The sequence below is a fragment of the Peromyscus leucopus genome, chromosome 16_21 (genome assembly GCF_004664715.2).
Source record: "Peromyscus leucopus breed LL Stock chromosome 16_21, UCI_PerLeu_2.1, whole genome shotgun sequence".
Taxonomy (NCBI): Eukaryota; Metazoa; Chordata; class Mammalia; order Rodentia; family Cricetidae; genus Peromyscus; species Peromyscus leucopus.
The window spans coordinates 8,609,355-8,635,942 of NC_051084.1; the positions used below are offsets into that span (position 1 = coordinate 8,609,355).

General features: G+C 47.9%; 2 protein-coding genes across 2 annotated transcripts in view; both read right to left on the bottom strand.

Moving 5' to 3' along the window:
- Positions 1-1,357: 1,357 nt before the first annotated feature.
- Positions 1,358-23,816, bottom strand: LOC114705842 (H-2 class II histocompatibility antigen, E-D beta chain-like). The gene is made up of 5 exons (XM_037199500.1): positions 23,678-23,816; positions 7,442-7,708; positions 4,059-4,340; positions 2,612-2,721; positions 1,358-1,876 (listed from the first exon to the last, which is right to left on the bottom strand). The coding sequence occupies exons 1-5, from the start codon at positions 23,775-23,777 to the stop codon at positions 1,868-1,870; spliced, it is 768 nt and encodes a 255-aa protein (XP_037055395.1). The 5' UTR covers positions 23,778-23,816; the 3' UTR covers positions 1,358-1,867.
- Positions 1,358-26,588, bottom strand: part of LOC114705818 (H-2 class II histocompatibility antigen, I-E beta chain) — a 48,076-nt gene continuing 22,845 nt past the window's right edge. Inside the window, exon 6 of the mRNA XM_037199499.1 lies at positions 1,358-1,876. Within this exon, the coding sequence (XP_037055394.1) occupies positions 1,863-1,876 (14 nt within the window). The 3' untranslated portion in view covers positions 1,358-1,862. The remainder of the gene's footprint in view (positions 1,877-26,588) is intronic.

Genomic DNA, 26,588 nt, shown 5'->3' on the forward strand with positions numbered 1-26,588 from the left:
AGCCTAGTTCTCTTACAATCTAGTTCTCCCCCAAGTCTCTGAGGTTTACAGTTATACACCCATGCAATAGCAGTGCTCTGACTAAGGCGAGGTCACCAGGCTTGAATTCTTACAAGGTCATCAAGGAAGAAAAGTTTTCCTCAGGCAGTGACTCTCAGGCTTTCTTTTACAACCCAAAAAGGAAGTGGTAAAGGAGGAGGTCAACTAAGCTAAAATCAGTTAATATATCAGAAAAAAGGAATTTATGTGCTCAAACTACATTCCTAGAAGTGGTTGGGTAAAATGTTAGGAGTCTATAATGTTAGTATAAATCATGAGTAAAATAAAACTGCTTATATTTCTTCAGGGCTGTAACTGTCTTGGTAACTCGGCGGTGTCGTTACTGGCAGGGTGGGGACATCTAGGCAGCTGTGTCACAGCTTGATGTACCTGGTGTGCAAAAACCCTTTTGTTCTAAATGTCAAAAGGGAAGTTCTGCTAAGGCTGTGTAAGAAAGGAGGGTCTGAGGTCCGCCTGACCTGGATGGTGTCTTCCAATGGATATTTACTTTAACTCAGGGGACTCTATTCTGTCTGCCATTGGTCTTTGGGTGTTGACAGGCGTCTCAGATAAAATGCTCTTGTCGGGAGCTAGCTCTGGCCTTGGATGTAGCTAAAGGAGATTTCTGACTCTAATGCTAAGAAAGGAGAGACAAAAGGCCTGGAGGAAGGAAGCCTTGCCTGAGGCTGTCATCCAAATGCCTCAATCCACACTGTTGAGTAGTTCTTAGGAAAAAGAGTCCATTGGGAAAACTATAAAAGCACACATGAAATCCATAGCAGAAAACAGCTGATATGTTTACAAAGCCGAGTAACACCAAGACTCCCTGAGGCTCGGCTTTTTCCTCGGGAAAAGCCCTGCGTCTTCCAGGTGTTAGCTTTTGCTATAGTCCACTCAATTCCTGCTTCTCATTCCTGTGACCTGCAGCAAGCGTCTTGCTCCGTGAAGGTCCACAGAGGGGCGGACGTCCATCGTGTGAACCAGCCCTCAGGCTCACTGTAAACTCATTTCTAGCTGTCATTATGACGTCTGTCAGTCTCTGACGAGCCACGTGCCACGTGCCACGTGCTGTGTCTTAGACAAGGGGCAGGAAGGTCTGGTTACTTTGACAGCCTGAGTCCTGTTGCATACTTTATTATCACACTTGTTTCAATCTCCACGTTTGTTTTGAATGTGTAGGAACTGTCTTTGAATTTTTTAAATTAAAAGCTTAAGCCAGCTGGGTGTGGTGGCACACTCGTTTAATCCCAGCCCTCAGGAGACAGGCAAGTGGCTGTCTGTGAGTTCGAGGCCAACCTAGTTTACAGGTCAGTCAGGGATATATATGTAATTACAATGTAGAACATTGTGTTTGATTTACACACACACACACACACACACACACACACACACACACACTCGGAATGTCTGAATTCAGAATTCAGCATGTGCATTACCTCACATACTTGTAACTAAATGAAAGCTATGTTGTGGTGATGTAATCTTTCCTTTCTGTTTTCTACATCTTGTCCTTAAAACTGCATGCTTATTTGAGGAAAAAACGTGATAAGGGACAGTGTCACAGGATGGGCTCAGATGCACCAGACAAAGGGCAGGGGAATCCACGGGGGCAGGACAGGGAAGAGGAGAGGCCTTCTGTCCTGGGGCTGCAGGCCCAGGCAGGGGCTGAGCAGACCATCAGGGAGCACAGGTCTGCAGGGTCCAGAGTCAGGAGGAGCCGGGTCCTGGGGAAGCAGTGTCAGTGGAGGAATGCGAACCAGACAGGACACGCTTTCATGCCATGGAGACAGGGGAGCTCCTTCCTTCAGCCTTGTCACCTCTCCTCAGCTCAGGAGTCCTGCAGAGCACAGGGGACAGTGGCCTTTCCAGACCTAACCCTGCAGTGGCTTCTCTCACCACCCCAGGCCTCTCCTGACAGCGTGACGTGAGCAGAGGAACTTCTCAAGCCCCAAGTCAACGCTGCTTCAGAGCACAGGCCTTCAGTAAGTGCAGGAACAAGGCTCAGTGCGAACCGCTGGCCGGACCCTGGCAGTGCCCAGCAGCTCTTCCTTCTCTGCGCTTCTCAGCCTGTTCTTCCAGGCTGCTTACTCTTTCTCTTACCTGCAAGTCACTGTTCCTCAGGTTGCACCCTAGCAGCCGTAGACTGTTGCGTTCAGAAGCTGCTTAGAGTTTGAGGTCACCTAGGGGATGGCCATCTTCACAGAGGTTCTACTGACGCCCTGATAACTAACCTCAGCAAAGCCTCTGTAAGGATTCGGTGCTTAATTACGTCATCAGTCTGTGACAGTGTCCCAGCCTAAAAAGCGGGTGGGCCCTCTGTGTGTCCCTCTCTTTCCTTTCCGCTCCTTCCTTCCATCTGCCCCTCTCTCTCTGTCCTCCCTCTCTCCCTCCCTTTCTCTCCCCCGCTTCTCTCCCAATAAAACTCTAAAAAGGTAACCATGGCTGTGATTCTTCCAATCAGCGCTCTCTTCCGCTGGCATGGCTGCCGACCAGGAACAGCACCACAGCATAACCAACAACCGCTCTCCCCTGAAGTGCTACGGAGACTATGGACCACCACCAGGCTCTTTACCTGTCGGTTCCTGAAGCAGATGAACAGCCCCCCTGCAAGGGACAGCAGACCCAGCACACCGACCACAACTCCACTCAGCGTCTTGCTCCGTGCAGACGTGGACTGCGCCCCTGAGGAGGGAAGCCAGGTGTGGGTTTTATCTCAAAGTCAGCACCCCTCATTGGGGCCCTGATAGTGAGAGCTGTAGGGGAGCCAGAGCTGGCCACTCCTGGAAAGACATTCCAGAGCCACACAAAGCCGCCTGGGTGGAAGACTGCAGCTGCAGCCACGGATGGGAAGGCAGATATCTGCTGCTGCTTTATAATCCACACTAGCCCTCACAATGGAACTCGTGACAGCATTTCTGTTAGCACAGCCACAGCAGCCGGTGGCTGGGTAGTGCTGCATATTACACATGCTGGCCAACAACATGGTACCCACGAGTGGTCTCTACAACCAACAGAGAAGGAGCATATCAGACCGAGAAGCCAACTGTGGTGCCTGCAGGCATTTTCTGAGGGCACCAGCCACAGACACAGGGTCAGAGTGGAACCAGACCAAGAGGAACCATGTACATCGTGACCCAGACCCAGAGCGGCCTTTGTCTCTATCCTGCTACAGATTCATCTGCACTTCGTCCCCTGCTGGACTCATCTGCACATCAAACATCTTCAGGTGTGGAGCCCACCTTCTCTTGCACTTGTGGGATGACATGAACTGGGGCGGCTGCCTGGGGTTCATGAGTAACTTGGTCCAATATCACCTGGAGCTCTGGAGAAAGCAGCCTGTTGTGGAGGACATACATCACACTTAAGAGTCCTCTGCACTGTAGAGAACTGAAGTTGGTGAAATGCATCATTCACTGACTGTGTTGTTGATGTTTTTCAGGACAGGGTTTCTCTGTGCAGCCCTGGCCTTCCTGGAATTTGCTCTGTAGACCAGGCTGGCCTTGAACTCAGAGATCTGCCTGCCTCTGCCTCCCGAGTGCTGAGAGTAGGATGGCCAGTAAAGCCTGGGCCAGCAGCTCCACTTTACTCTTGATAGCTGCTGTCCTGAGGAGGTGCATCTAGTTTCAGTTCCTTTCTGGGGTCATGGCCTAAACCTTAGAGGTACATTTTCTTGCCAGAGAACCTCGCTCCTGCTGTGTGCTGTGCTGGCGATATTTGTCTTCATTGACACGTTTAGCAGGAGGCACTCGGAACTTTCACTCAATCTTTCTAATTATTTTATTTTTCAATGACTTTCTGTTTGGGAACATTTCCACGTGGCTCCCTTCTTAATCAGCAGTATAGTGAGTGTAGACATTGAACTAGGTAAGGAATAAAGGCCGGTAACTTGGAAAGTTTATGCATCATTCCCTGTGGAATAAGCCACGCCCCCTACCTGGTGGGCGGGGATTCTCAGTGGGGTAAACCACGTCCCCTTCCCCATGGGCAGGGGTTCTCAGGGTCAGGAGCTTCCCACTCACTCCACTTCACTGTGGCAGGGCTGGTCAGGCTGGGATGCTCCACCTGGCAGGTGTAAACCTCTCCACTCTGAGGAACCGTCTCCAGCATCACCAGGATCTGGAAGGTCCAGTCTCCATTCCGGATCAGGCCGGTGGACACGACCCCAGTCTTCTCCTCCTGGCCGTTCCGGAACCATCTGACTTCAATGTGTCCGGGGTAGAAGCCGCTCACAGAGCAGACCAGGAGGTTGTGGTGGTCCAGGGGCCGCGTCTTTGTCGGGTACACAGTCACCTGGGGCTCAGCTAGAGGAGAAAGGGAGGTGAGAATAAGTCACGAGGGCGGAGTGTCCTCCCAGGTTGTCTGTCTGTCTGCTCCATCCACCCAGGTCAAGTCCAGGCAGGATTCCCAAACTTTCCCGTGACGTTGATCCTGATTGCAGCGGCCCGTTAGATCTGAGGAACTCTAAGGTTTTATTTTATAGTTTGAAAAAATAATTCATTATTGAACTGAAATCTTTTCAGTTTTTCAACTGAAAGCAGTGTGGCCGGATTGTGGGAACAGCACCTCAAGGCACGTACACCCCCAAATAGCTCAGGAATGGTTCTACCCTGGGAAACAGGCGCAGAGAGAGGTGATTCTCCGGGTTTGGGAAGAAATAAAAATCTAAAAAGTCTTTACATTTAGGGCCAGCGAGATGGCTCATGAGGTAAAAGTGATTGCTGCCAAGACCGGTGACCTGAGTTCAACTCCCAGGACCCACGTGGTGGAGGGAGAGACTCGGTCCTGTAAGCTGTCTTGTGATCCCCACACACGTGACACGGCATTCTCTTCTCTCTCTGTCTCTCTCTGTTTCACTGTCTCTGCCTCTCGGTCTCTGTCTCTCTGCTCTGTCTCTGTCTGTCTGTCTGTCTGTCTGTCTGTCTCTCTCTCTCTCTCTCTCTCTCTCTCTCTCTCTCACACACACACACACACACACACAGACACACGACATGACACTCTCTTTTGCAAAACAGACTTACCTGAAATCAGAATTGCTGTCATTGTATGACTGTGTCCCTTTCTGAGCTGACACTTGAGGCCCAGCCAGGGTCTGGGGCTCACTGTTACCGGGGCTTGGTCTTGGGACAGTCCTTCACACACCAGCCTCTGTGGGGCATTTATTTTAAAGGAGGAACCTGGGGAAATGTTTCCTCTCAATCCCGAGAAATGACACTTCTAGGACTGATTGGCACACACTAACATTTTTTCAGAAATTCTCATGAATAAAAATGTCTTCAAAGAAAGCAATGAAAAATAAAAATATAAACCCTAAACTGGGGAAATTACCAAAGCAAATGTCCGTGAAGTGTCAGCAGAGAAATTTCATAAACAGTCTATGGCCACACAGCCCTGAATAGGCCCAATCTCACCTCCGAAGCTAAGCAAGGGGGCTGGGGAGGTGGCTCAGCAGTTAAAAGCACTTGCTGCTCTTGTAGAGGACCCAAGTTCTTTTCTGGGGGCCCACAACCACTTGTAACTCTAGCTCTAGGGGATCCAGCGCCCTCTTCTGGCCTCTGTGAGCACTGCACTCACATGCACACACATATGCATGTAATTAAAAATAAAATAACATATTTTCAAGAAGCTAAGCAGCATCAGGCCTGGTTAAAATGTGGATGGGAGATTCTGGAAATCATTGAGGAAAATACTGGAATTCAGGGTAGTGGACAATGGGCGAAGCTTAATGTTTTACTTAGGGTCTCTATTGCCATGAAGAGCCACAGTGGCCACGGCAACTCTTATAAAGTAAAACATTTAATTGGGGTGGCTCACTTACAGTTCAGAGGTTCAGTCCATTATCATCATGGTGGGGAGCATGGCAGTGTGCAAGCAGACGTGGTGCTGGAGGAGTAGCTGAGAGTTCTACATCTCGCAGGCAACAGGAAGTGTTGTAGCACTGAGTGAAGCTTGAGCAAAAGAGACCTCAAAGCCCACCCCACAGTGACACACTTCCTCCAACAAAGCCACACCTCCTAATAGTGTCATTCCCGTTGGGGGTCATTTTCTTTTAAACTATCACACTTAGAACAGGAATGGACTCCCCCCCCCCCCACAATGTGAACCAAGTTATAGAAACACACAGAACTTAAAGAAAAGGGCATTTCAAATGGAAGAGAGGCATTCTGTTTTATAAGTGTAGTTACATGTTTTACATGATTAATTAAACTTGTCCTTACACAATTTCACACAGGTACATAATATATTCTGTTCATCCCCATCCTACTATTTTCCCATCACTGCTCCCCACCATGAATCTCTCTCTCTTGCACATTTGTGTCTGTTTTTTTCTGAACTATTTGGCAGCACAGAAAACAACAGTCTAACAGAGAGTGTGCGCTAAATCACCTCACCTGAAGAAGGAATCTGCCACCACTTCATTGTTAGCCATACTATATAAAACAGCAACACGGTACATTAAGAACAAAATTATACCTTAAAAACCAGCTTCCCAATCATTACAAAAGAGATTTATTGGGCTGGAGAGATGGCTCAGAGGTTAAGAGCACTGGCTGCTCTTCCAGAGGTCCTGAGTTCAGTTCCCAGCAACCACATGGTGACTCACAACTATCTGTAATGAGATCTGGTGCCCTCTGCTGGTCTGCAGTCATACATGCAGGCAGAACACTGTATACATAATAAATAAATAAATCTTAAAAAAATAAAATTAAAAGAGATTTATTTTCATTTATTTGTGTGTGTGTGTGTGTGTGTGTGTGTGTGACATGTGTGCCAGTACCTGTGGAGGCCAGAAGAGGGTGTAAGCCCTGGAGCTGGAGTCACATGTATTTATGAGTGACCTACACTACGTGGGTGCTGGAAATTGAACTTGGCTCCTCTGGAAGAGCAGCAAGTGCCCTTAACCACTGAGCCATCTTTTCAGACTGTCTAACCATTTTAATGATGTAAAATACATATGCTAAGAAAGAAAACAAACAAAAGGAGGAACTTTAAAAAATAATTTGTTTTTATTTTTAATTATGTGCATGCATAAGTGCATGTGCATGTGTTTCCGTGTGTGTGTGTGTGTGTGTGTGTGTGTGTGTGTGTGTGTTTCTGTGTGTGCATGCATTTTCATGTGTGTGTGTGTGTGTGTGTGTGCAACACTCATGGGGGCCAGTAGAGGGACTCAGATCCCCTGGGGCTGGAGTTACAGGCTTCTGTGAGCCGCAGACGTGGGTACTGAGAACTGTAAGAACAGTACTTGCTGTGAACCACTGAGCTCTCTGCTTCCCCTGGAGGACCTTTTTACCAACAAGAATCCTCAAGAAGATCACAAGTGCCTCAGAGTTTCACACACACACACACACACACACACACACACACACACACACTTTCACCTATGCACCTCCAGCCCAATGTTTACCTTTTAACTCCAACAGGAACCACTCAACAAGCGCATAGTTATTTCTGCACCTGTCCACTGAGGCCCGATAGTTGTCCAGGACGTCCTTCTGGCTATTCAAGTCCTCAGCTATGGGCCGCCCCAGCTCAGTCACTGCCAGGAACTTCCCAACGTCACTGTCAAAGCGGGCAAACTCTTCCTGGTTGTAGATGAATCTGGTCACACTCCTCACACGCTCCCTCCCGTTGAGGTAATGGCACTCAGCCTTCAGCTGCAGCAGAAAACGTGCTGTGGGGACAGGGACATTCTCCATCACAGGCTGTCTGGGAGGAGACTCGGAACGCCCCAAACTGGGGGTCAGCGAAGGGAGCTATGACACCTGCAAGGAACTCGCCTCCTGACAAAGACAACTTAGGGGAGCAAGAGCTTTGTATGATAATTTCAGAGTACAGTCTGTGACTGCCAGCAACTCAACACAAGAACTTACAGCATCGTGTCCACAGTCAGGAACAGAGAGAGAATAAACACATGGATCCTCACGTCTCTCATCTAGCTTCCTCCTCTCTAATACCCTTCAAGGACCCTGCCTAGGGAATGGAGCCACCCACAGTGGGCTGAGCCTACCCACATCAACTAACAATCAAGACAGTCCCTTACAGACATGCCCCCAGGCCATCCTGATATAGATAATTCCTCACTAAGACGATCTTCCCGGGTGATTTGATTCCAGTTATGTCAAGTTGACAGTTAAAACTAACCAGCACAAAAACCATGCAGGACAGGGAAACCCTTCTGATCCTGCTCCATCCACTACCTGCTGCCCCTTCTCATGCCCACAGGTCTTCACCCTCACCTTAAACAGGACCCATCTAGAACAGTCAGTCTATAAAACACCCCTGTGTGCTGATCCTGTGTCAGGCAGGCCTTGCTGCCCCTGAGAGGGGAAATTCAATCTCTCCTTTCCACTCTTGGAGCTTGAAATTGCGGAAGTAAGGGATGAAATTATCCAAGGACGAGGGAATCCAAACAGGCGCGTCTATTCACAGAGGATAACGGGGCAGACACTAGAGACCCGGCACAGGACACTAAGGAGCGGCTTCTCAGAAGGGTAAGTGGATGTCATCTAGAAGAATGAGGGTGGATAAGGGGAAGGAAGCGGGTGTGGCGACAAACACCCTTGTGAAAAGTCGGAAAGAGTCGATGAACTTCAAGGAAACTGAGGACATGGGGCTGAGAACGTGAGGGTCAGAGGCGCTCAGCGATCAGGCTGCAGGGGTCATGGGATCCCAATCGCTTCGAAGACGTGGCTTCCCGAGCAAAAGGAAACTGTAGGGGGTCGCGGTGGATCTGCTGTTGTAGAGGAAGCATCTGTGGGGCCAATGGTGGGATGGTACCAGCTGGCACAGGGGTGAACGCAGTGTGACGGGCGGGCAGAGTTCCTGCTGCCCAAACACCCCCGTGCGGCGAGTACCACCGCTGTCACTCATAACAAACGCACAGTGGAGTCAAATGGCTTCTCCACGTTGCACGTCCATGGCAGTGTGAGAAAGAGTTAGGCTGGGATGGGAATCTGGCAGTGATGTCATGGTGTATCACAACCTACACACCTCATGTAAAACTCCCTGGGGGGATACCAGCCAAGATGGCAGAACACCGGGCTTGATTCTAGCTCAGAGAGGAACCGGGAAGACAAAGGGAGAACTCTGAACATCAGCCAATCAGTGACGGGTACTCCAACGAAACAGAGAGTTGCCATGGTAACTCAGGAGAAAAAAACAAAAGCAAAATAACAAAGTGAATCACAAGCAGCATGGTGGTACCACTTTAGTCTTAGCTGCTTGGGAGGCTGAGACAGGAGGATGGCAATTCAAGGACTACCTGATCTTTGTGATGAGTTTGGTGCTAACCATAACAACTTTGCAATACTCTGTTTCAAAACGTTAAAAAAAGATGAAAATATAAGGATGGTGCATCCCAGTGGCAGAGAACTTACCAAGCACCCCAAGCCCATGAGTTCAATCTTACTAGAGAAAAGAACAAATGTCAGCCTCAGGTCCTTGTTTGGAGGTGGGTATTAGCTGCTTCTCTGCTATAACTAAATATCTGGTTTGAAACAACCTAGTGGAGTCCTTAGTTTATTTTTAATTTTAATTTTAATTTCTTAATTTTTTAAATTTTTATTTTATTTTTTATTTTTGTTACTTGTTTTAGGCTTAACTTTTTTCTTTTTTTTATAATTTATTTTTTAATTTTATGTCGAATGCCATTTATTGAAGGAGAGGAGGTCTTAAATACAGGCTTACAGCACAATGGGAGAACCCCAGAGGGCAGAAGTTTGCTAAGATATTTTACAATCTTGCATCTAAACTGTTAAGGCCCATTATGCAGGATACACAGACAAGGAACTTCCCTTAAGCATTCAGGAGGGTGGAACCCAACAGGGAATTAGCATAGGGAGGATATCAAGGTCAAGGTCAGCAAGCAAGGCAACAGCTACCCAAAACGGGGCTAGGGCCCTACAGGTCCCCCTTTTACTAAAAAATGAGCTTCTGACTTAGGTTGTGTGGGACGTCGGCAGGTCACCTTACCCGTCATGGAGACGCCTGCCCAGGATAAAAGGATAAAAGGTCCAGTCTGTCACAGTGGGGAAAGTGCAGGGGTGGGAGCACAAGGTGGGAGCACCAGACAGGAGCATGAGATAGGAGCATGAGACAGGAACAGGAGGCAGGAGGCAGGAGGCAGGAGCAGGAGGCAGGAGCAGGAGGGAGGAGCAGGAGGAAGGAGCAGGAGGCAGGAGCAGGAGGGAGGAGCAGGAGACAGGAACAGGAGGCAGGAGCAGGAGGGAGGAGCAGGAGGGAGGAGCAGGAGAGAGGAGCAGGAGGCAGGAGCAGGAGGGAGGAGCAGGAGGGAGGAGCAGGAGGGAGGAGCAGGAGGGAGGAGCAGGAGGCAGGAGCAGGAGGGAGGAGCAAGGAGGAGGAGCAGGAGGGAGGAACAGGAGGAGGAGCAGGAGGGAGGAACAAGAGGGAGGAGCAGGAGAGAGGAGCAGGAGGGAGGAGCAGGAGGGAGGAGCAGGAGAGAGGAGCAGGAGGAGGAGCAGGAGGGAGGAGCAAGGAGGGAGGAGCAGGAGACAGGAACAGGAGGCAGGAACAGGAGGGAGGAGCAAGGAGGAGGAGCAGGAGGAGGAGCAGGAGGAGGAGCAGGAGACAGGAACAGGAGGCAGGAGCAGGAGGGAGGAGCAGGAGGGAGGAGCAGGAGAGAGGAGCAGGAGGGAGGAGCAGGAGAGAGGAGCAGGAGGGAGGAGCAGGAGAGAGGAGCAGGAGGAGGAGCAGGAGGGAGGAGCAAGGAGGGAGGAGCAGGAGACAGGAACAGGAGGCAGGAACAGGAGGGAGGAGCAAGGAGGAGGAGCAGGAGGAGGAGCAGGAGGAGGAGCAGGAGACAGGAACAGGAGGCAGGAGCAGGAGGGAGGAGCAGGAGGGAGGAGCAGGAGAGAGGAGCAGGAGGGAGGAGCAGGAGGCAGGAACAAGAGGGAGGAGCAGGGGGGAGGAGCAGGAGGCAGGAACAAGAGGGAGGAGCAGGAGGGAGGAGCAGGAGAGAGGAGCAGGAGGCAGGAGCAGGAGGGAGGAGCAAGGAGGAGGAGCAGGAGGGAGGAACAGGAGAGAGGAGCAGGAGGGAGGAGCAGGAGGCAAGAGCAGGAGGCAGGAGCAGGAGGGAGGAGCAGGAGGGAGGAGCATGAGACAGGAACAGGAGGCAGGAGCAGGAGGGAGGAACAGGAGGGAGGAGCAAGGAGGAGGAGCAGGAGGGAGGAACAGGAGGAGGAGCAGGAGGGAGGAGCAGGAGGCAGGAGCAGGAGGGAGGAGCAGGAGGGAGGAGCATGAGGCAGGAACAGGAGGCAGGAGCAGGAGGGAGGAGCAGGAGGGAGGAACAAGAGGGAGGAGCAGGAGGGAGGAGCAGGAGGCAAGAGCAGGAGGCAGGAGCAGGAGGGAGGAGCAGGAGGCAGGAGCAGGAGGGAGGAGCAGGAGGGAGGAGCAGGAGGGAGGAACAGGAGAGAGGAGCAAGAGGGAGGAGCAGGAGGAGGAGCAGGAGGGAGGAGCAGGAGGGAGGAGCAGGAGAGAGGAGCAGGAGGGAGGAGCAGGAGAGAGGAGCAGGAGGGAGGAACAGGAGGGAGGAGCAGGAGGGAGGAGCAGGAGGGAGGAACAAGAGGGAGGAGCAGGAGGGAGGAGCAGGAGGCAGGAACAAGAGGGAGGAGCAGGAGGCAGGAGCAGGAGGGAGGAGCAGGAGGGAGGAACAGGAGGGAGGAGCAGGAGAGAGGAGCAAGAGGGAGGAGCAGGAGAGAGGAGCAGGAGGGAGGAGCAGGAGAGAGGAGCAGGAGGGAGGAACAGGAGGGAGGAGCAGGAGGGAGGAGCAGGAGAGAGGAGCAGGAGGAGGAGCAGGAGGGAGGAGCAAGAGGGAGGAGCAGGAGGGAGGAGCAGGAGAGAGGAGCAGGAGGGAGGAGCAGGAGGGAGGAGCAGGAGGGAGGAGCAGGAGGGAGGAGCAGGAGAGAGGAGCAGGAGGGAGGAGCAGGAGAGAGGAGCAGGAGGCAGGAACAGGAGGGAGGAGCAGGAGGAAGGAGCAGGAGGAGGAGCAGGAGGGAGGAGCAGGAGGGAGGAGCAGGAGAGAGGAGCAGGAGGCAGGAACAGGAGGGAGGAGCAGGAGGAAGGAGCAGGAGGAGGAGCAGGAGGGAGGAGCAGGAGGGAGGAGCAGGAGGGAGGAGCAGGAGGGAGGAGCAGGAGAGAGGAGCAGGAGGGAGGAGCAGGAGGGAGGAGCAGGAGAGAGGAGCAGGAGGGAGGAGCAGGAGAGAGGAGCAGGAGGCAGGAACAGGAGGGAGGAGCAGGAGGAAGGAGCAGGAGGAGGAGCAGGAGGGAGGAGCAGGAGGGAGGAGCAGGAGGAGGAGCAGGAGGGAGGAGCAGGAGGGAGGAGCAGGAGGGAGGAGCAGGAGGAGGAGCAGGAGGCAGGAACAGGAGGGAGGAGCAGGAGGAGGAGCAGGAGGGAGGAGCAGGAGGGAGGAGCAGGAGGAGGAGCAGGAGGGAGGAGCAGCAGGGAGGAGCAGGAGGGAACAACAGGAGGTAGGAGCACCAGACAGGAGCACCGTACAGCTCGTCACATTGCCTGTGCGGTCAGGAAGCAGAGAGATATCAGGAGTGGTCCAGCTATAAAGCTGCAAGGCCCACTCCCCAGTGACATACCTCCTCCCACAATGCTCCACCTCCTAAAGGTTCCACAACCTTTAAAAACAACGCTACCGCAGGAGACTGAGTGTTCAAACATAAGCACTGTGGGGGACATTGCACCTCCAGACCACAGCTGGGGAACCCCACTGTAGGGAAAGGTGAGCGGGAAAGGACCACCACACCTTGTCATAGACGCAGACCACGGCCTTCACAGCAGGAGAGTGTCAGTCCTTTCACACGTGACAGTTTGGGAAGCTGGGTGGCCTACTAGTGACTGTTTAGCTCTAGAGAAGAGATTTGCTTTGGTCCACACGGTCCCAAGAACCCATGCCAGTGCCCAGTCACGGCAGAAGGTGTCTTTGCAGAGGCTGACAGCCAGCCCCCCCCCCCATCCTGGCCAGTAGAAGCCTTGGGTTGGTATGCACCTCATCTGGTAGTAGCCCCTCCAACATCCCACAGGACCAGTTGCTGCCATGGTAACAAACTCACATCCCATCCTGCTTGCTCTTTCAGGGCCAGGAAATGCCTCCCCTCCATCCCACAAAGTCTGGGGTGTGGCAACTGGTGCTAAGTGCTGACTGTATTCCCATGTGTCCAGCAAGAGCTGGCGAATCCCTGTTTCCTCCTACAGCTGCAGGCACGTGACTCCCAGCAGCTCTGATCTCAGATTCATCCAGTCTTAACTGGCCTTGGGAATGTGGCCTCTGCTACAAAAACCCTTGGCATCATTCAAGTTGTCCCAAGGCCTGAGGACAGACTCATTCATGTCCTGTAGCTGACAGTGCCAGGAGCCCTGTCCTTACCACAGCTTTCCATGGGTCACCACAGGCTCCCTAGGTAATCCACAGACATTCCTTATCTTTTTTTGTTTTTGTTTTTTTGAAACAGGGTTTCTCTGTGTAGTCCTGGATGTACTTGCTCTGTAGACCAGGCTGGCCTTGAACTCAAAGAGATCTGCCTGCCTCTGCCTCCTGAGTGCTGGGATTAAAGGCATACAATACCACTGCCCAGCTTCCACAGACATTTATACCCATATCCTACAGTTCCAGGATGGCAGAAAAGTCCAGGTCTCTGCAGTACTGCGTTTTTTTTCTACCTTTCCGGAGTGTGGATAACCATGCCACAAGCCTGAACATTGTCTTCGTATGGCCTAGTTTATTCAGGAAAGGTCTCCACACCTTAGGACACTAGGTCACAGCTTCTGGTGCCCAAATTCCTGATAACAGTTTGCTTGTCCCTTCAGACCTACAGAGACCATCTGAGTAGATAACTCTACCAGTGTTGCTGAGAGTGCCACAAACCCCAGTACCAACTGCAGCCACATAACAAGGCACAAAGTCCTGTGCTTGTCCCACAGCCTTGAGCCTGTGATTACTGATGCCATGGTCCCCAGAATCATGAGACCAACTGTGTTCAGTTCTCAGACTGAGGGAAATACCATTCATAGCTCTACAGCTATAACCACTCAACCTTAACACCCAGTTGTCTCCTACATCCATCCTGAGAGTCCTCTTCTATGTCTTGAGGGTATACCGGACTGCTGGTGTCATATCCCTTTGTGTTGCTTGTACTTGTTTTGAGAGACTTTAAGTCAGTGTTCTTCATGTCCTACACCAACACTGTCCTGAGGGCTGGACTCCTGAGTAGACTCACACACACACCACTGGATTCCAACATCTGCTGTAAAGTTGCAAACCTTTATGAATCACTGAAGGTTTCTATTGCTGTGATGGAAAACCATGACCAAAGCAACCTGGGAAGGAAAGGGTTTCTTTGGCTTCCACATCACTGTTCATCTCTGCAGGAAATCAGGACAGGAACTCAAGCAGGGCAGGAACCACGAGGCAGGAGCTGATGCAGAGGCCTTGGAGGGGAGCTGTTTACTGATTTGCTCCTCATGGCTTGCTCAGTCTGCTTTCCTATAGAATCTAGGACCACCAGCCCAGGGATGGCATCACTCACAATGGGCTGGGCCCTTCCCAGTCAATCACTAATTAAGGAAATACTCTACAGACTTGCCTACAGGCCGATTTTATGGAGGCATTTTCTCAGTTGAGGTTCCCTCCTCTCAGATAACCCTAGCCTGTGTCAAGTTGACATGAAATTAGCCAGCACAGTGCATGCAGATGATGCTTAACCAAAGATGAAGACATCACACCAAGTACACTTTTGAGTTCTACTATAACTAAGCTCCAAACATCCAGTCCACTGACTTTCTATAGTTTATTGTCTTAGGGTTTCTATTGCTGTGAAGAGACACCATGACCATGGCAACTCATAAAGAAAAACATTTAACTGGGTGGTTTGCAGTTCAGAGGTTCAGTCCATTATCATCATGATGGGACATAGCAGTGTGCAGGCAGACATGGTGCTGGAGCTGAGAATCCTACAACTTGACCAAAAGACAATGGGAAGTGTTCTGTCTCACTGAGTGTGGCTTAAGCATAGGAGACCTCAAAGCCCACCCCCACAGTGACACACTTCCTCCAACAAAGCCACACCTCCTAATAGTGCCACTTCCTATGAGTTTATGGGGGCCAATTACATCCAAACTACCACACCTATCTAAATGAAAAAAAATGATTATTACAAAACCCAATAACACTGGAAGAAGCAAATGTTACACTAGCTGCAAATGCACGAGAGAGAGAGAGAGAGAGAGAGAGAGAGAGAGAGAGAGAGAGGAAGAGAGAGAGAGAGAGAGAGAGAGAGAGAGAGAGAGAGAGGAAGAGAGGAAGAGAGCACAAGCACAAGAACCATTAAAGGAAATGCAACACCTCTAAAATTACAATTCCCTATAAGCAGACATCAACTTGAAGAAGTGTATGAAATGTCTGAAGAATTCAAAATAATGACACAATTACAAGATACATTCAAATACAAGAAGCTCAAAGAATCCCAACTAGCTCTCACTAAAGTAATCCTTAACCAAGGCATATCACACTCAAATAAGATTGTTGGAAGTACTGAAAACACAGACTACAACAGCATTCTCAAAGATGGGGCTGAGTCACCAGGAGGAGGGAATACAGTGGGACAAAGAACACACACGCACGCACGCGCACACACACATACACACACACACACACACACACACACACACACACACACACAAGGTGGTGGTAGGGGAGATGGAGACAGAGACCAAATCAGAGAAAGAGACAGAGATAGAGAGACACACACAGAGAGACAGACAGAGAGAACTAATCCTAAAACAACAGATACCAGTTTACATAAAGTGAATGCCCATTAGATTTATATCAGACATCTTAGAAGAAACCTTATAGGCCTGAAGAGAATAGGAAAAAATATTGAAGGGAAAAAACTCCCTGTAGTCTAAGACTATTACACACAGAAAAACTGTCCTTGAACTCTGAAGGAGAATAAACTATTTATCAAATAATTAGAAACTGAGGGAGTTTACTATTGCTGGACCAACTTTATAAGACATACTAGAGTGAGTCTGACATTAGAAACAAAAGGATGATAACTGACGTTATGAAGTGTGGTGATATTTTATTTGTATGTTAATAAATCAAGTTTGCCTGGAGATCAGAGGCCATAGCGAGCCATAAACAGAGGTCAGCGATGGTGACACACACCTTTAATCCCAGTACCAACCAGAGAGACCTGGAGGTCTGTATAGACAGGCAGTGATGAGGAAGTGATGTGGCTGGGCTTAGAGCCAATGAGAAGGCAGAACAGACAGCAATAAAGGCACAGGTTAGACAGGAAGAAGCTGATTCTCTTGGGAAGCTATGGTGAGGTGGTAAGCTAAGATTAGTTGGTGGCTATTGCTCTGATCTCTGTGGCTTGTACCTCTGTATTTGGCTGTGTTTCTTATTTAATAAGACTTTTTATAAATTCGTCTACAATGAATACATGTGAATACATACAATCAAGTAGGACATGTACATGAAAGAGAATAAAAGCTCTGAATGAGAGAAAATCACAGCCACAAAACTAAATATTGAGAGAGCTGGAAAGAAACAGAAATAGAAAACACGAATAACACAATGAAAATTGCAGAGGGAATTCATACCTCACGATGAGAACCTTAAGTATTGGGTGGGGAAGGTGCCTCAGTAACAGAGTAACAGTGAGTAACATCAAGTAACAGTGAGTAACAGCACCTGCTGGCAAGCCTGATGACCTGACTTTAATCCCCAGTTTCCACATGGTGAAAGGAAAGAATTTACCCTGCAAGCTGTCCTCTGACCTCCATATATGCTGTGGCATGCAAAAAAGGAAAAAAGAAAGAAAAAAAAAAGAGGAGGGGAGAAGAAGAAAGGAAGAAGGAAGAAAGGAAAAAAGGAAGGAAGGCAGACAGGCAGGCAGGCTGGAAGGAAAATGTAATAAAAAATAACCTTGAATACAAATAAATTAAATTCACCAATCAACTGATATAAACTGGCTGAAAGGATAAAAAAATACTCAAGTATATACTGTTTACAAGAAACTCATCACATTCATGAACACATATAGAGGCTAGAAATGAAGGCTGGGGAAAGATACATCACACAAATGGAAACTAAAAGTGAGACAAAGTAACAATACTTCTACCAGGTTAAGCAGACTTTATATTTTAAAGAGTGAAGGAGACAAAGAAGGTGGCTGCATATTGATACAATGATAAACTTAACAAAATGACTAAATAGTTATAAATAGACATACATCATGCACCTGACATGGGAACACCACAGTTTATAAATCAAATATTAATAGGTCTAAAGAAAGAAATAGACTCTAATACAGTAATAAATAGGGTTGTCAATACCCTACTCTCAATGACCAAAGAATCATCAAGGAAACTGCTGAGTTAAACTACAAGGCACAGCAAACGGACCTAAGGTACAGTCACAGAACATCCCATCCAATGGCAGCAGAGCACACAGCTGTCCTAGCAAAGTGCACATTCCCCAGGACAGAGCACATGTTGAATCATAAACTAAGGCTCAATAAATTTTGCATCAAAATCAGCTCATGCATCATCCCCGACCATGATAAAGTCAAACTACAATTAAAAAACAATTAGCAAAGTGGAAACAATACAAACAGGGATGGATTATACAACATGCCCCTGAAAGGCCAACACATAATTGAAGAAACTAAGAAGGAAAATAAAGAACTTTCCAGAAAGAAGCAAAGATAACCACACGACATATTACCTGTGGGTATCAGCAAAAGCTGTTAGGTTGGGAAGTTTGGGTAGTTTTTTGTTGTTGTTTTAGAGTTATACACCAGAGTATGCTCATTGTACAAAGTGGTGGGTTTCATACAGACATCAATAATCAAGTGTAGCATGTACTGTGACCATGGTCATGACCTGTTTTCTTCTTCTGCCTGTCTGCCTCTTCCAATAACCCAGACTTGATACAGATCGTAAATTTAAAAAGTAAAGCAAAAATATGTGGCACAAGCAATTGGCGAAGCAGAGAGCTGTTAAAGGGATTATCAAAACTGACAAACCACGAGCTATTCTGACCAAGAAGCAAAAAAGAGAAAGCCCAAGGCAATATAATTAGAGATTAAGAAAGGGCATTATCTGTTAGCTGTGTAATACAAGGGTTGAGAGACATCGGGCAAGCCTGGAGCAGAGGGTAAGTCCCTGAACAAACACAGCCCACAGTAACTGAATCAAGAAGAGACATAACAGCAAAATAGGCCGATCAGGAAGGAGACTCTAGGTCTTGATGGTGCTGCCAGATTCACGGAACATTTTAAGAACTAATTCCCATTGTAGTTACACTCATCTAAAAACTGAAATGGATAGCTCTTTGTCAACCCTTTGTCATAGCCTTTATAAACAAAGGTGCCAATAAAACTCTAGCAAATCAAATTCAACAGCACATCAAAAAATCCGTAGGCCATGTCCAAGTATGCTTCATCTTCCAGATGCAAGGATGGTCTGATATACATAAATAAATGTGAAATAACACATCAACATGAATGAAGGTTTAAAACAACATGTCATTTCTGTAGACATAAGGAAAGTTTTTGATAAAATTCATGCTGTTTATGATAAGCAAAACTCAAAAAAAGTTAGGTATAGAAGAAACATACATCAAAATGACAATGACTATATATATATATATATATATATATATATATATATATATATATATATCCACAGTCAATTTCAGAGTGGGTGGAGCTAACATCATTTCCTCCTGGATCTGGTAAGACATAGGCCATCTACACTCACTGCCCTTGTTCAGTGCATTACTGGAAGCCTTTGCAAGGGCTATTAAACAATAAAAATCAGAAATCTCCAAATCGGAAGGGAGTTATCCATGTTCGCAAGCACCATGATTTTAATACACAGGAAAACCTAAACAAGCCACCAAAAAGCTGTTCACTGATAAATTCAGTGAATTTGCAGCACACAAAAGACAGCAGCAGCATTTTCTGCAGCAATAATGAACTTGTTGAAAGAGACCTTTAAAGACCAGGGCTGGAGAGGTGGCTCATCGGTTAGGAACATTCGCTGCTCTTACCGAGGACTGGGTTTGATTCCCAGCACCCACATGGTGGCCCACAACTGTCTGTAACTCCAGTTCCTGAAGATTTGATGCCGTTATCTAGCCTCTGTGGGAACTGCATTCTCATGGTGCACACGCATACATGCAGTTAAATCTCCCATATACATAAAACATTTTTTTTTCAAGTTAGGTTTCTCTGTGTAGCTCTGGCTAACCTGGAAGTCAATTTATAGACCAGGTTGTCCTTGAACCACAGAGATCCATCTGCCTGTGCCTCCTGTGTGCTGGGATTAAAGGTGTGTACCACCACTGCCCATAAAACAATCTTTTTAAATGTGATCACCGGAAAACCAAAAATGCCAATTAAAACACAGGGAAGGGACCTAAAAAGACACCTCTCAGAACAAGACATAGGGTGCAAGTGGCCAACAAGCATTTGAGGAATAGTCTCACCAACCACGAAGGAAGTGCAAACCAGAACCACAGTGGAATATTGTCCCAGCAGGTAGGGTGGCTCAGCAAAAATTAACAAGTGCTGGTGAGGATAGAGAGAAAGGGGAAATCCCACACTGTCAGAGATGAATATTAATACAGACATCACAGTGAACACTGGAGATCCCTCATAAAACTAAATACCCAAAGATGAAATCTTTGTGTCCCAAAAGAAATCTGAGTCTGTTCACGGCAGTGCTACTCCCCATAGTGAAGTGTGCAGTCAGCAGCGACGCCTACCCATGGATGGACGGATAAAGGAAGTGTGTGTACACAGTGGGATCCTACTCAGTTGTGAAGAGAATGAGGTCCCATCACTTGGAGCAACCTGGATGCAACAGGAAGCTATTATGCTAAATGAAATTCGAGATTCAGAAAAGCGAGATTCAGAAAGACAAATGGGACATATTCCCACTCGCCTGTGAACTGAAAAGTTGACCTGGATGAGGAACAAAGTGTGTGTGGGGGTCTGTTGTGGAATAATTGGTTTGTGTTCTAACAAATAAAGTTTGCCTGGAGATCAGAGTGCAGACCTAGCCACTACTTAACCACAGAGGCCAGGCAGTGGTGGCCCACACCTTTAGTCCCAGCACTCAGGAGGTGGAGACAGGACTATAAGGTGGATGGAGACAGGGTCTTGGCCCCCCTTCTGGTCTGAGGATTCGCAGAGGTAAGAAGTCTCTAGTAGCTGCTCCTTTGCTTCTCCGATCTTTCAGCTTTCAGCCCGATATCTGACCCCTGGTTTTTATTGATAAGACTAATTAGGATCACACTTCAGTGGTCGCTGGAGCCCGGGGATGGCAGAGGAAGGTAGGTGACAAAGTTGAAAGGGGACAAAAGGGGGTCAGAGGTTGTTCCTGCTTTTCTACGGCACAGTGGGGCTATTGCCGAGTTAAAGCAAACCCACAGTGCACATCCACATGGCTAAAGAGTGAGGAATTCAACACATAAACGGCTGGCGCTTGGGAAGGTGGGGTGCTTAGCACGATTACCAGCCACTGTACATACACTGATAACTCGAGAGTTAAGATCACTCGCTGCTATTACAGGGGACCTAGGTTTGGTTCCCCAAATCTATATCAGGTGGCTCATAACTGCCTGTAAATCCAGCTCCAGGGGATCCAATGTCCTTTTCTAAACTCTGTGAGCACCTTCACACATGTGTACACACACACGTGTACACTCACACGTGCACACACACACATAATTAAAAGTAGTAAAAATAGATCTTAAATATTTATGTGTCATATCAACACAATGTATCCCAGAAAGATACACTGATAGCATATTTTAATAAATTTTCTGTTTGTTTTTTATTGCATCTTATTTAGTGTGTGTGTGTGTGTGTGTGTGTGTGTGTGTGTGTGTGTATGTGTGTGCGCTCCATGGCACATGTGTACAACTTCAGTTCTCTGCATGAGTTCTGACTCAGGTTGCCAGGCTTGATGGCAAGCCCATTGACCCACTAACCGTCTCTCGGGCCCTCAGATAAGCTTATTTTCCTCCGAATTGTACGTGCTTATTTGTATCCATGTGCATGTGTGTGCATGCTGCTTGTGTGTACGTGCACTACTTGTGTGCAATGCCCACAGAAGCCAGGATAGGGTGTGCGTGCAGTCTCCTGGATCTGGAGTTACAGACAGTTGTGAGCCAGACCATCAGCAGAGACCTGCACCACAAAACTCTCTTTGCCCAGAAGGAATCTGACACCGAGGAGTGAATTCCAGAGCAGACAAAGCTGATCTTACTATCCACAAGTCCCCGAGGGCCTTCCTGAATGAGAGAGAGTTAGAACACATGTGCATGCAATTGCTGTTCTCCGTCATCCTGTGGTTAGCAGCATAAGCCTGCTTTCATTCTCTCCACATGACAGCCTTCTGCAGCCGTTTGCCCCGCACAAGGGTGCAGGACACAGCAAATAAGGAAATGGGGTGCCCAGCTGAGCACTTGTTTGCTGTCTGAATTCAGGTTTTCAGACTGAGCTTCTCGCCTTGTGTTTTACTTAGAAACCCTGACTGATGAGGAAGGGACACTTGATGATGCTTCACTTTCTCCCAGCACAGGGCCCCCTGCCCTCCCAGGCCACAGCACAAGGACGCCCAGGTGTGGCTTAGCAGCCACTCCAGAGGCCACCGCTGCTAACGGTGGAGGCACCAATGTGCTGCTAACGCTGCAGGTGCACTGAGAGCAAAGGCTGTCGGCTGTGGGGGTTTCCACCCAGATTCACGTGAAGCGTGACCCAGGTTTTGTTGCAAGGGCTGGGCCACCACAGAGAGCTCACCCAGGCGCCACCTGGGGACCACAGGACTAAGGTCACCACAGAGTCCCCACAAGGCAAAGCCAAGTATATCCACGTGAGAGGTTGACCACTGGACTAAATAGGGAAGCTGCTTGGTGGGCTGGGGCCAGATAAGCCATGGGGGAGGCTCCTGATACCCCAAGGGACCACTCCCTCATATTCTGCAGGAAAGAAGGACTCGGGTTTGGAGTCCTGGTGCTCTGGTGTGTGAATGTCCTCTAGTGTTGGAAACACCATCCCCTTGCAACAGAGACGAGAAGTAGAACATTTAAGAAGTGACTGTGTCATGGGGTCTTATTGTAATGAAAGGGGTAAGGACTTCGTCGTGGGATTTGGATAACTGTCAATGTGGCCTGTGAAAGCAGCTCTCTCTCTCTCTCTCTCTCTCTCTCTCTCTCTCTCTCTCTCTCTCTCTCTCTCTCCCTCCCCCTCTCCCTCTCCCTCTCCTTTCCCCTCCCCTCTCCTCTCACTCCCCCCCCCCCATTTTTGTGTCCTGCTTCCCTGCATGGGATCATGAAGCAAATATGCACACAGTAGCTGTGAGCCCTTGAATACTATATTTCCTAAACTCTAGAACTACAGAAATCAGCCTAAGCACATATGTGCGTGCATGCACACGTGTACACACACACACACACACACACACACACACACACGCACACACACACACGCACGCACGCACGCACACACGCACACATGTGTACATACATAATATATACATCTTGGGTTTTTGCATCATGGCACTGGGAAAGGCCAGAGAGGAATTCTAAATACCAGCAACTCAACATGAATGATCGAGAACAGACAGCAAGATGAAGGAATGTACAAGATTTGGGGGAACCCTGGCAGACCAGTGGCCTTAATTTGCTGATTGGCTTCTAACCTGGGAGATGTTAGCAGCCTTCAGGCTGCCTGCACCCTTGCTCAGGGTGCACAGATTGAACCATATGAAACTGTTGATTCTGACCACTGTCGACATATGAAAATAGAATTTCATATCTAAAACCAGTTGAATCCTCTGTTTTACACTCAGGCAGGAAGGCGGCTGGTGCTGGAGAAATGGTGTGGGCTGGTTCTGAGCTACAGAGGACGCCATTCTGTGCTGGGTTGTCAGAGGAACTGTTAAGTCTTCAAGACACTGAAGAGCACACCATGGATGCTCCTTGTCTAGGAGGACGACACAAGCATTATGTTCCAGGGTCGGCTCCAGGGTCCCTCCCATAGTAGAGAGGGAACACTGACTACTTCCTACAACAGCACCCCCATCACAGGGGTGCAGGGCTCATGAATACTGGGGTTCAGGGAGAAGAGAGGATGCCCTTGACCCCTCCTGGGATATTAGCCAGATAAACTAATGCCACAGATCCCAGTGAGGGCACAACACAGTCTTCAAGGATAGAGCCTCCCAATTCTTCTTAATTTGCTCATAAAATCTTAGAGAAATATTCCCTGTTTCTATCTTAATACTTTAGAGAGGTTCTGGACAGGTCATCATTTTAACACTCTGATTTCTTCATCTTTTCTAGACCCTAGGGAATATGATGTCAGGCTGGAGGAGTGTCATGGAGAAAGATGGGGATAGAACCCATGTGTGATGCCATTCACAGGTCTCAGAGGAGCAAGATCCTTTCATACGGAAATAATTTAAGATGTGTGTGATTAAAAGAAGTGGTCAAAGAAGAAATGGCAAGTTTTAAAAGACCTAGTGTAGACAAAATTAAGCTAACTCCCTGCCTTCCCCACCCACAGCAGCTCAGCCCCTGAGGTGTGCACTTACATTGGGGGTCCCTGACCAAAGCCACAGGACGGCTCAGCACCATCAGCATCAGGACCACAGCTGCCACACAGGGGCCTCTGGGGAGCCACAGACCCATCATGGTAGAGGAGAGGAGAGGATGGTAGTCAGAGAAGCAGGCCAGCCTGGCTGACTGAGGACTGTGTTCGACTCCACCCATTGGTGCTGGGCTGGGTACCTTCAGTGCTGAAGAGCCAATCAGCAGCAGAGGGTGGCATCATCATCAGTTGTTAGACAGAGGTTCAGTATGAATGTCTTTCTGAAATTTCCAGTTTCCTTTGTTAAGCAGACGGCTTCAGCTCAGGGTTGTAAAGTTTTGGTCGGTTTGCATCTGCAGCACCTGAATGGACACCATGCGGAGCCACCTCTTCTGAGGCTGCTCAGCCTTGTCATTATCACTCTGCCTCAGGACAACTGAGCCTGTAGGAGTCCTGTCCCTACTGTGGTTCCTCTAGTGACTTCCCCATTTGCTGAGGAAATCCCTCTATTACTTATCCCCCTCCTAGTTTATCCTAAGAAAGGACAGAAGAAGTCTTGCTCATGGATGCATTATAAAGTGTTTAGGAAGATACACTAAACATAAAGTGTGAATTACAGTATATAAACACAATCATACTATTTGTGAAATATGCACCTCATTTGCATAACTATTACACATCATATTAATATAAACACTATGACTTAGATTAAGATTACTTTGAGTGACAGTTCAGTATAGGAAGCCCAACATTAATTCACTCTGTTCTGAATATTTATCTGTCTGGATATTTCTCAGGGCAGAATTTGCTACCCTGCAGTGAAAAACCCTACAGTGAAAATCACTGGAATTAATTGACCAAGTTTTGGGGCACCTGACTTTGTACTCGGAGCTATACCGAGGGCTTTCTTTTAAAATAAAAAAAAAAAGAATTTTCTTCATACAGTATATTTTGATCATGTTTTCCCTTCCCTCAATTCCTTCTAGTTCCTTCTCACCTCCCTCCTCACCCAACTTTTTTCTCTCTCTTTCAGTCTCAAAACAAAAACCAAGAAACAGACATGCCCACCCACCCACAAATGAAAATCAAGACAAACAAGGAGAAGACAGATAGATAAAAATGTCCAAACAAAGCAAATGAGAAAAAAAAAAAAGTCTGCAAAATCACATTGAGTTCACTTTGTTCTGGTCAGCGACTCCTGGGCACGGGGCCTTCCCTGAGGTGTGGTTGAGGGACCCAGTGACAAAACAATTGCAGTTAACTCCTTAGAGAGGGGCAGGACCCTGTGTCCTCTTTATCCTCCCAGTGCTGGGACCCGGCTGGCTGGAACCTGTACAGTTCTTATGCATGATGCCAGTCTGAGTTTATACGTGTGTTGTGGAATATTCTTTTAACTACGTGAAGGTGTGTTACATTTATTTCTGCTGCCTTTATTAACAATGTAAAGATGTGTTACATTTGAGTATGGTCATGTGTTTAATTATGTAAAGATGTGTTGCTGGTTTACCTTGCCTGCCTAAGGCACCTGATTTGTCTAATAGAAAGCTGAGTGGTCAACAGCTAAGCAGGAGAGGTAGGTGGGGCTGACAGGCAAAGAGAATAAATAGGAGAAATCTAGGCTTGAGAGAGAATGAAAGAAGACAGAGAATGAGGAAGAAGAAGAGGAAGATTTCTGGAGCCAACCAGCCAGGAACCTGCCAGCCAGCTAGATGGAGTAGGACGTACAGAAGGAAATAAAGTTTAAAAACAATCCAAGGCAAAACATAGAGGAAGAGAAACAGTTAAATTATACAAGCTAGCAAGAAACCAGCATAAGATAAGGCCAAGAATTCATAACTAATACTATCTCCATGTCATGATTTGGGAGCTGGTTGGTGGCCTAAAAGAAAACCTGGTACATATATGCATCAGTTCCTTTGTGTCTGCAGACACTGTTTCCTGGGGGAAATATATCACCTCTGGCTCTTAGGATCTTTCTGACTTAGATCTTGAGTCTTGAGGAGAAAGCATTAAAGACATTCCATTTAGGACAGAGTGCTTCAAAGTCTCTCACTCTCTGCACATTGCCCACTGTGAGTCTCTGTATTAGTTCCCATCTACTGCAAGAAGCTTTATGCTGGGTGCTGAGCAAGGTACTCATCTATGGGTATAGCGATATGTCATTAGCAGTTGTTTTTCTGCTATGTTCTTTTAGCAGAATAGTAGTATTAGGTTTTGGCCTGAGACCTATCTAGTCTCAGGTTCTTGGTTACATTAGTACTGTCAGTTATGGACTCCATCTCATGGAATGTGCCTTAAACTCAAGCAGAAAGTAGTTGGTAACTCTCATAACATTTGTGCCACAATTGCAAGAGTATATCATGCAGGGAGGTTCACCATTGTAGGTCACAGGGATTGTGGTAGGGAGATACTTTATTCTCTGGTAGCAAGCAGAGTATCTTTCAGTACCATGAACTCTAGTCAGGAGAGCTGAAGCTTCCATTTAGGCATCAAGTCAACTTCTCCATGTTCAATCACATATATAAGTGTTCTCTTCAATAACAGAGACTTACCATCAGGTTATAGAGACCATCCAACAGCCTTGACAGTAACCAATGGTGTTTGGGGTTTTCATGGGGCCCCTTCTCCAAACAACTCAACAAGAGGTAACCTCCTGGCACAGGAAATTTTACTTAGTGGAGTAAGACATCTAGTTGGGGTGGTGTCTCTCCTATTATTTGGTAACTCTATTAGTCAGGATTCTCTAGGGGTCACATAACTTATGGAATGAATCTCCCCCTACTCGTGTGTGTGTGTGTGTGTGTGTGTGTGTGTGTGTATGTGTGTGTGTGTATGTATGTATGTATGTATGTATGTATGTATGTATGTATGGGATTTATTAGAATGACTTATAGGCTGCAGTCCAGTGAATCCAA

Bases quoted from the DNA above. Each gene is read 5' to 3' on its own strand.
- LOC114705842 (XM_037199500.1), bottom strand. From the start codon at position 23,777: ATGATGGGTCTGTGGCTCCCCAGAGGCCCCTGTGTGGCAGCTGTGGTC. The intron at 7,709-23,677 runs GTAAGTGCACAC...CTGTCCCCACAG, and splicing joins TTTGGTCAGGGACCCCCAAT to CACGTTTTCTGCTGCAGCTG. The intron at 2,722-4,058 runs GTGAGTGGGAAG...TTCCCTCCTCAG, and splicing joins CCCTGCCACAGTGAAGTGGA to GGGCGCAGTCCACGTCTGCA.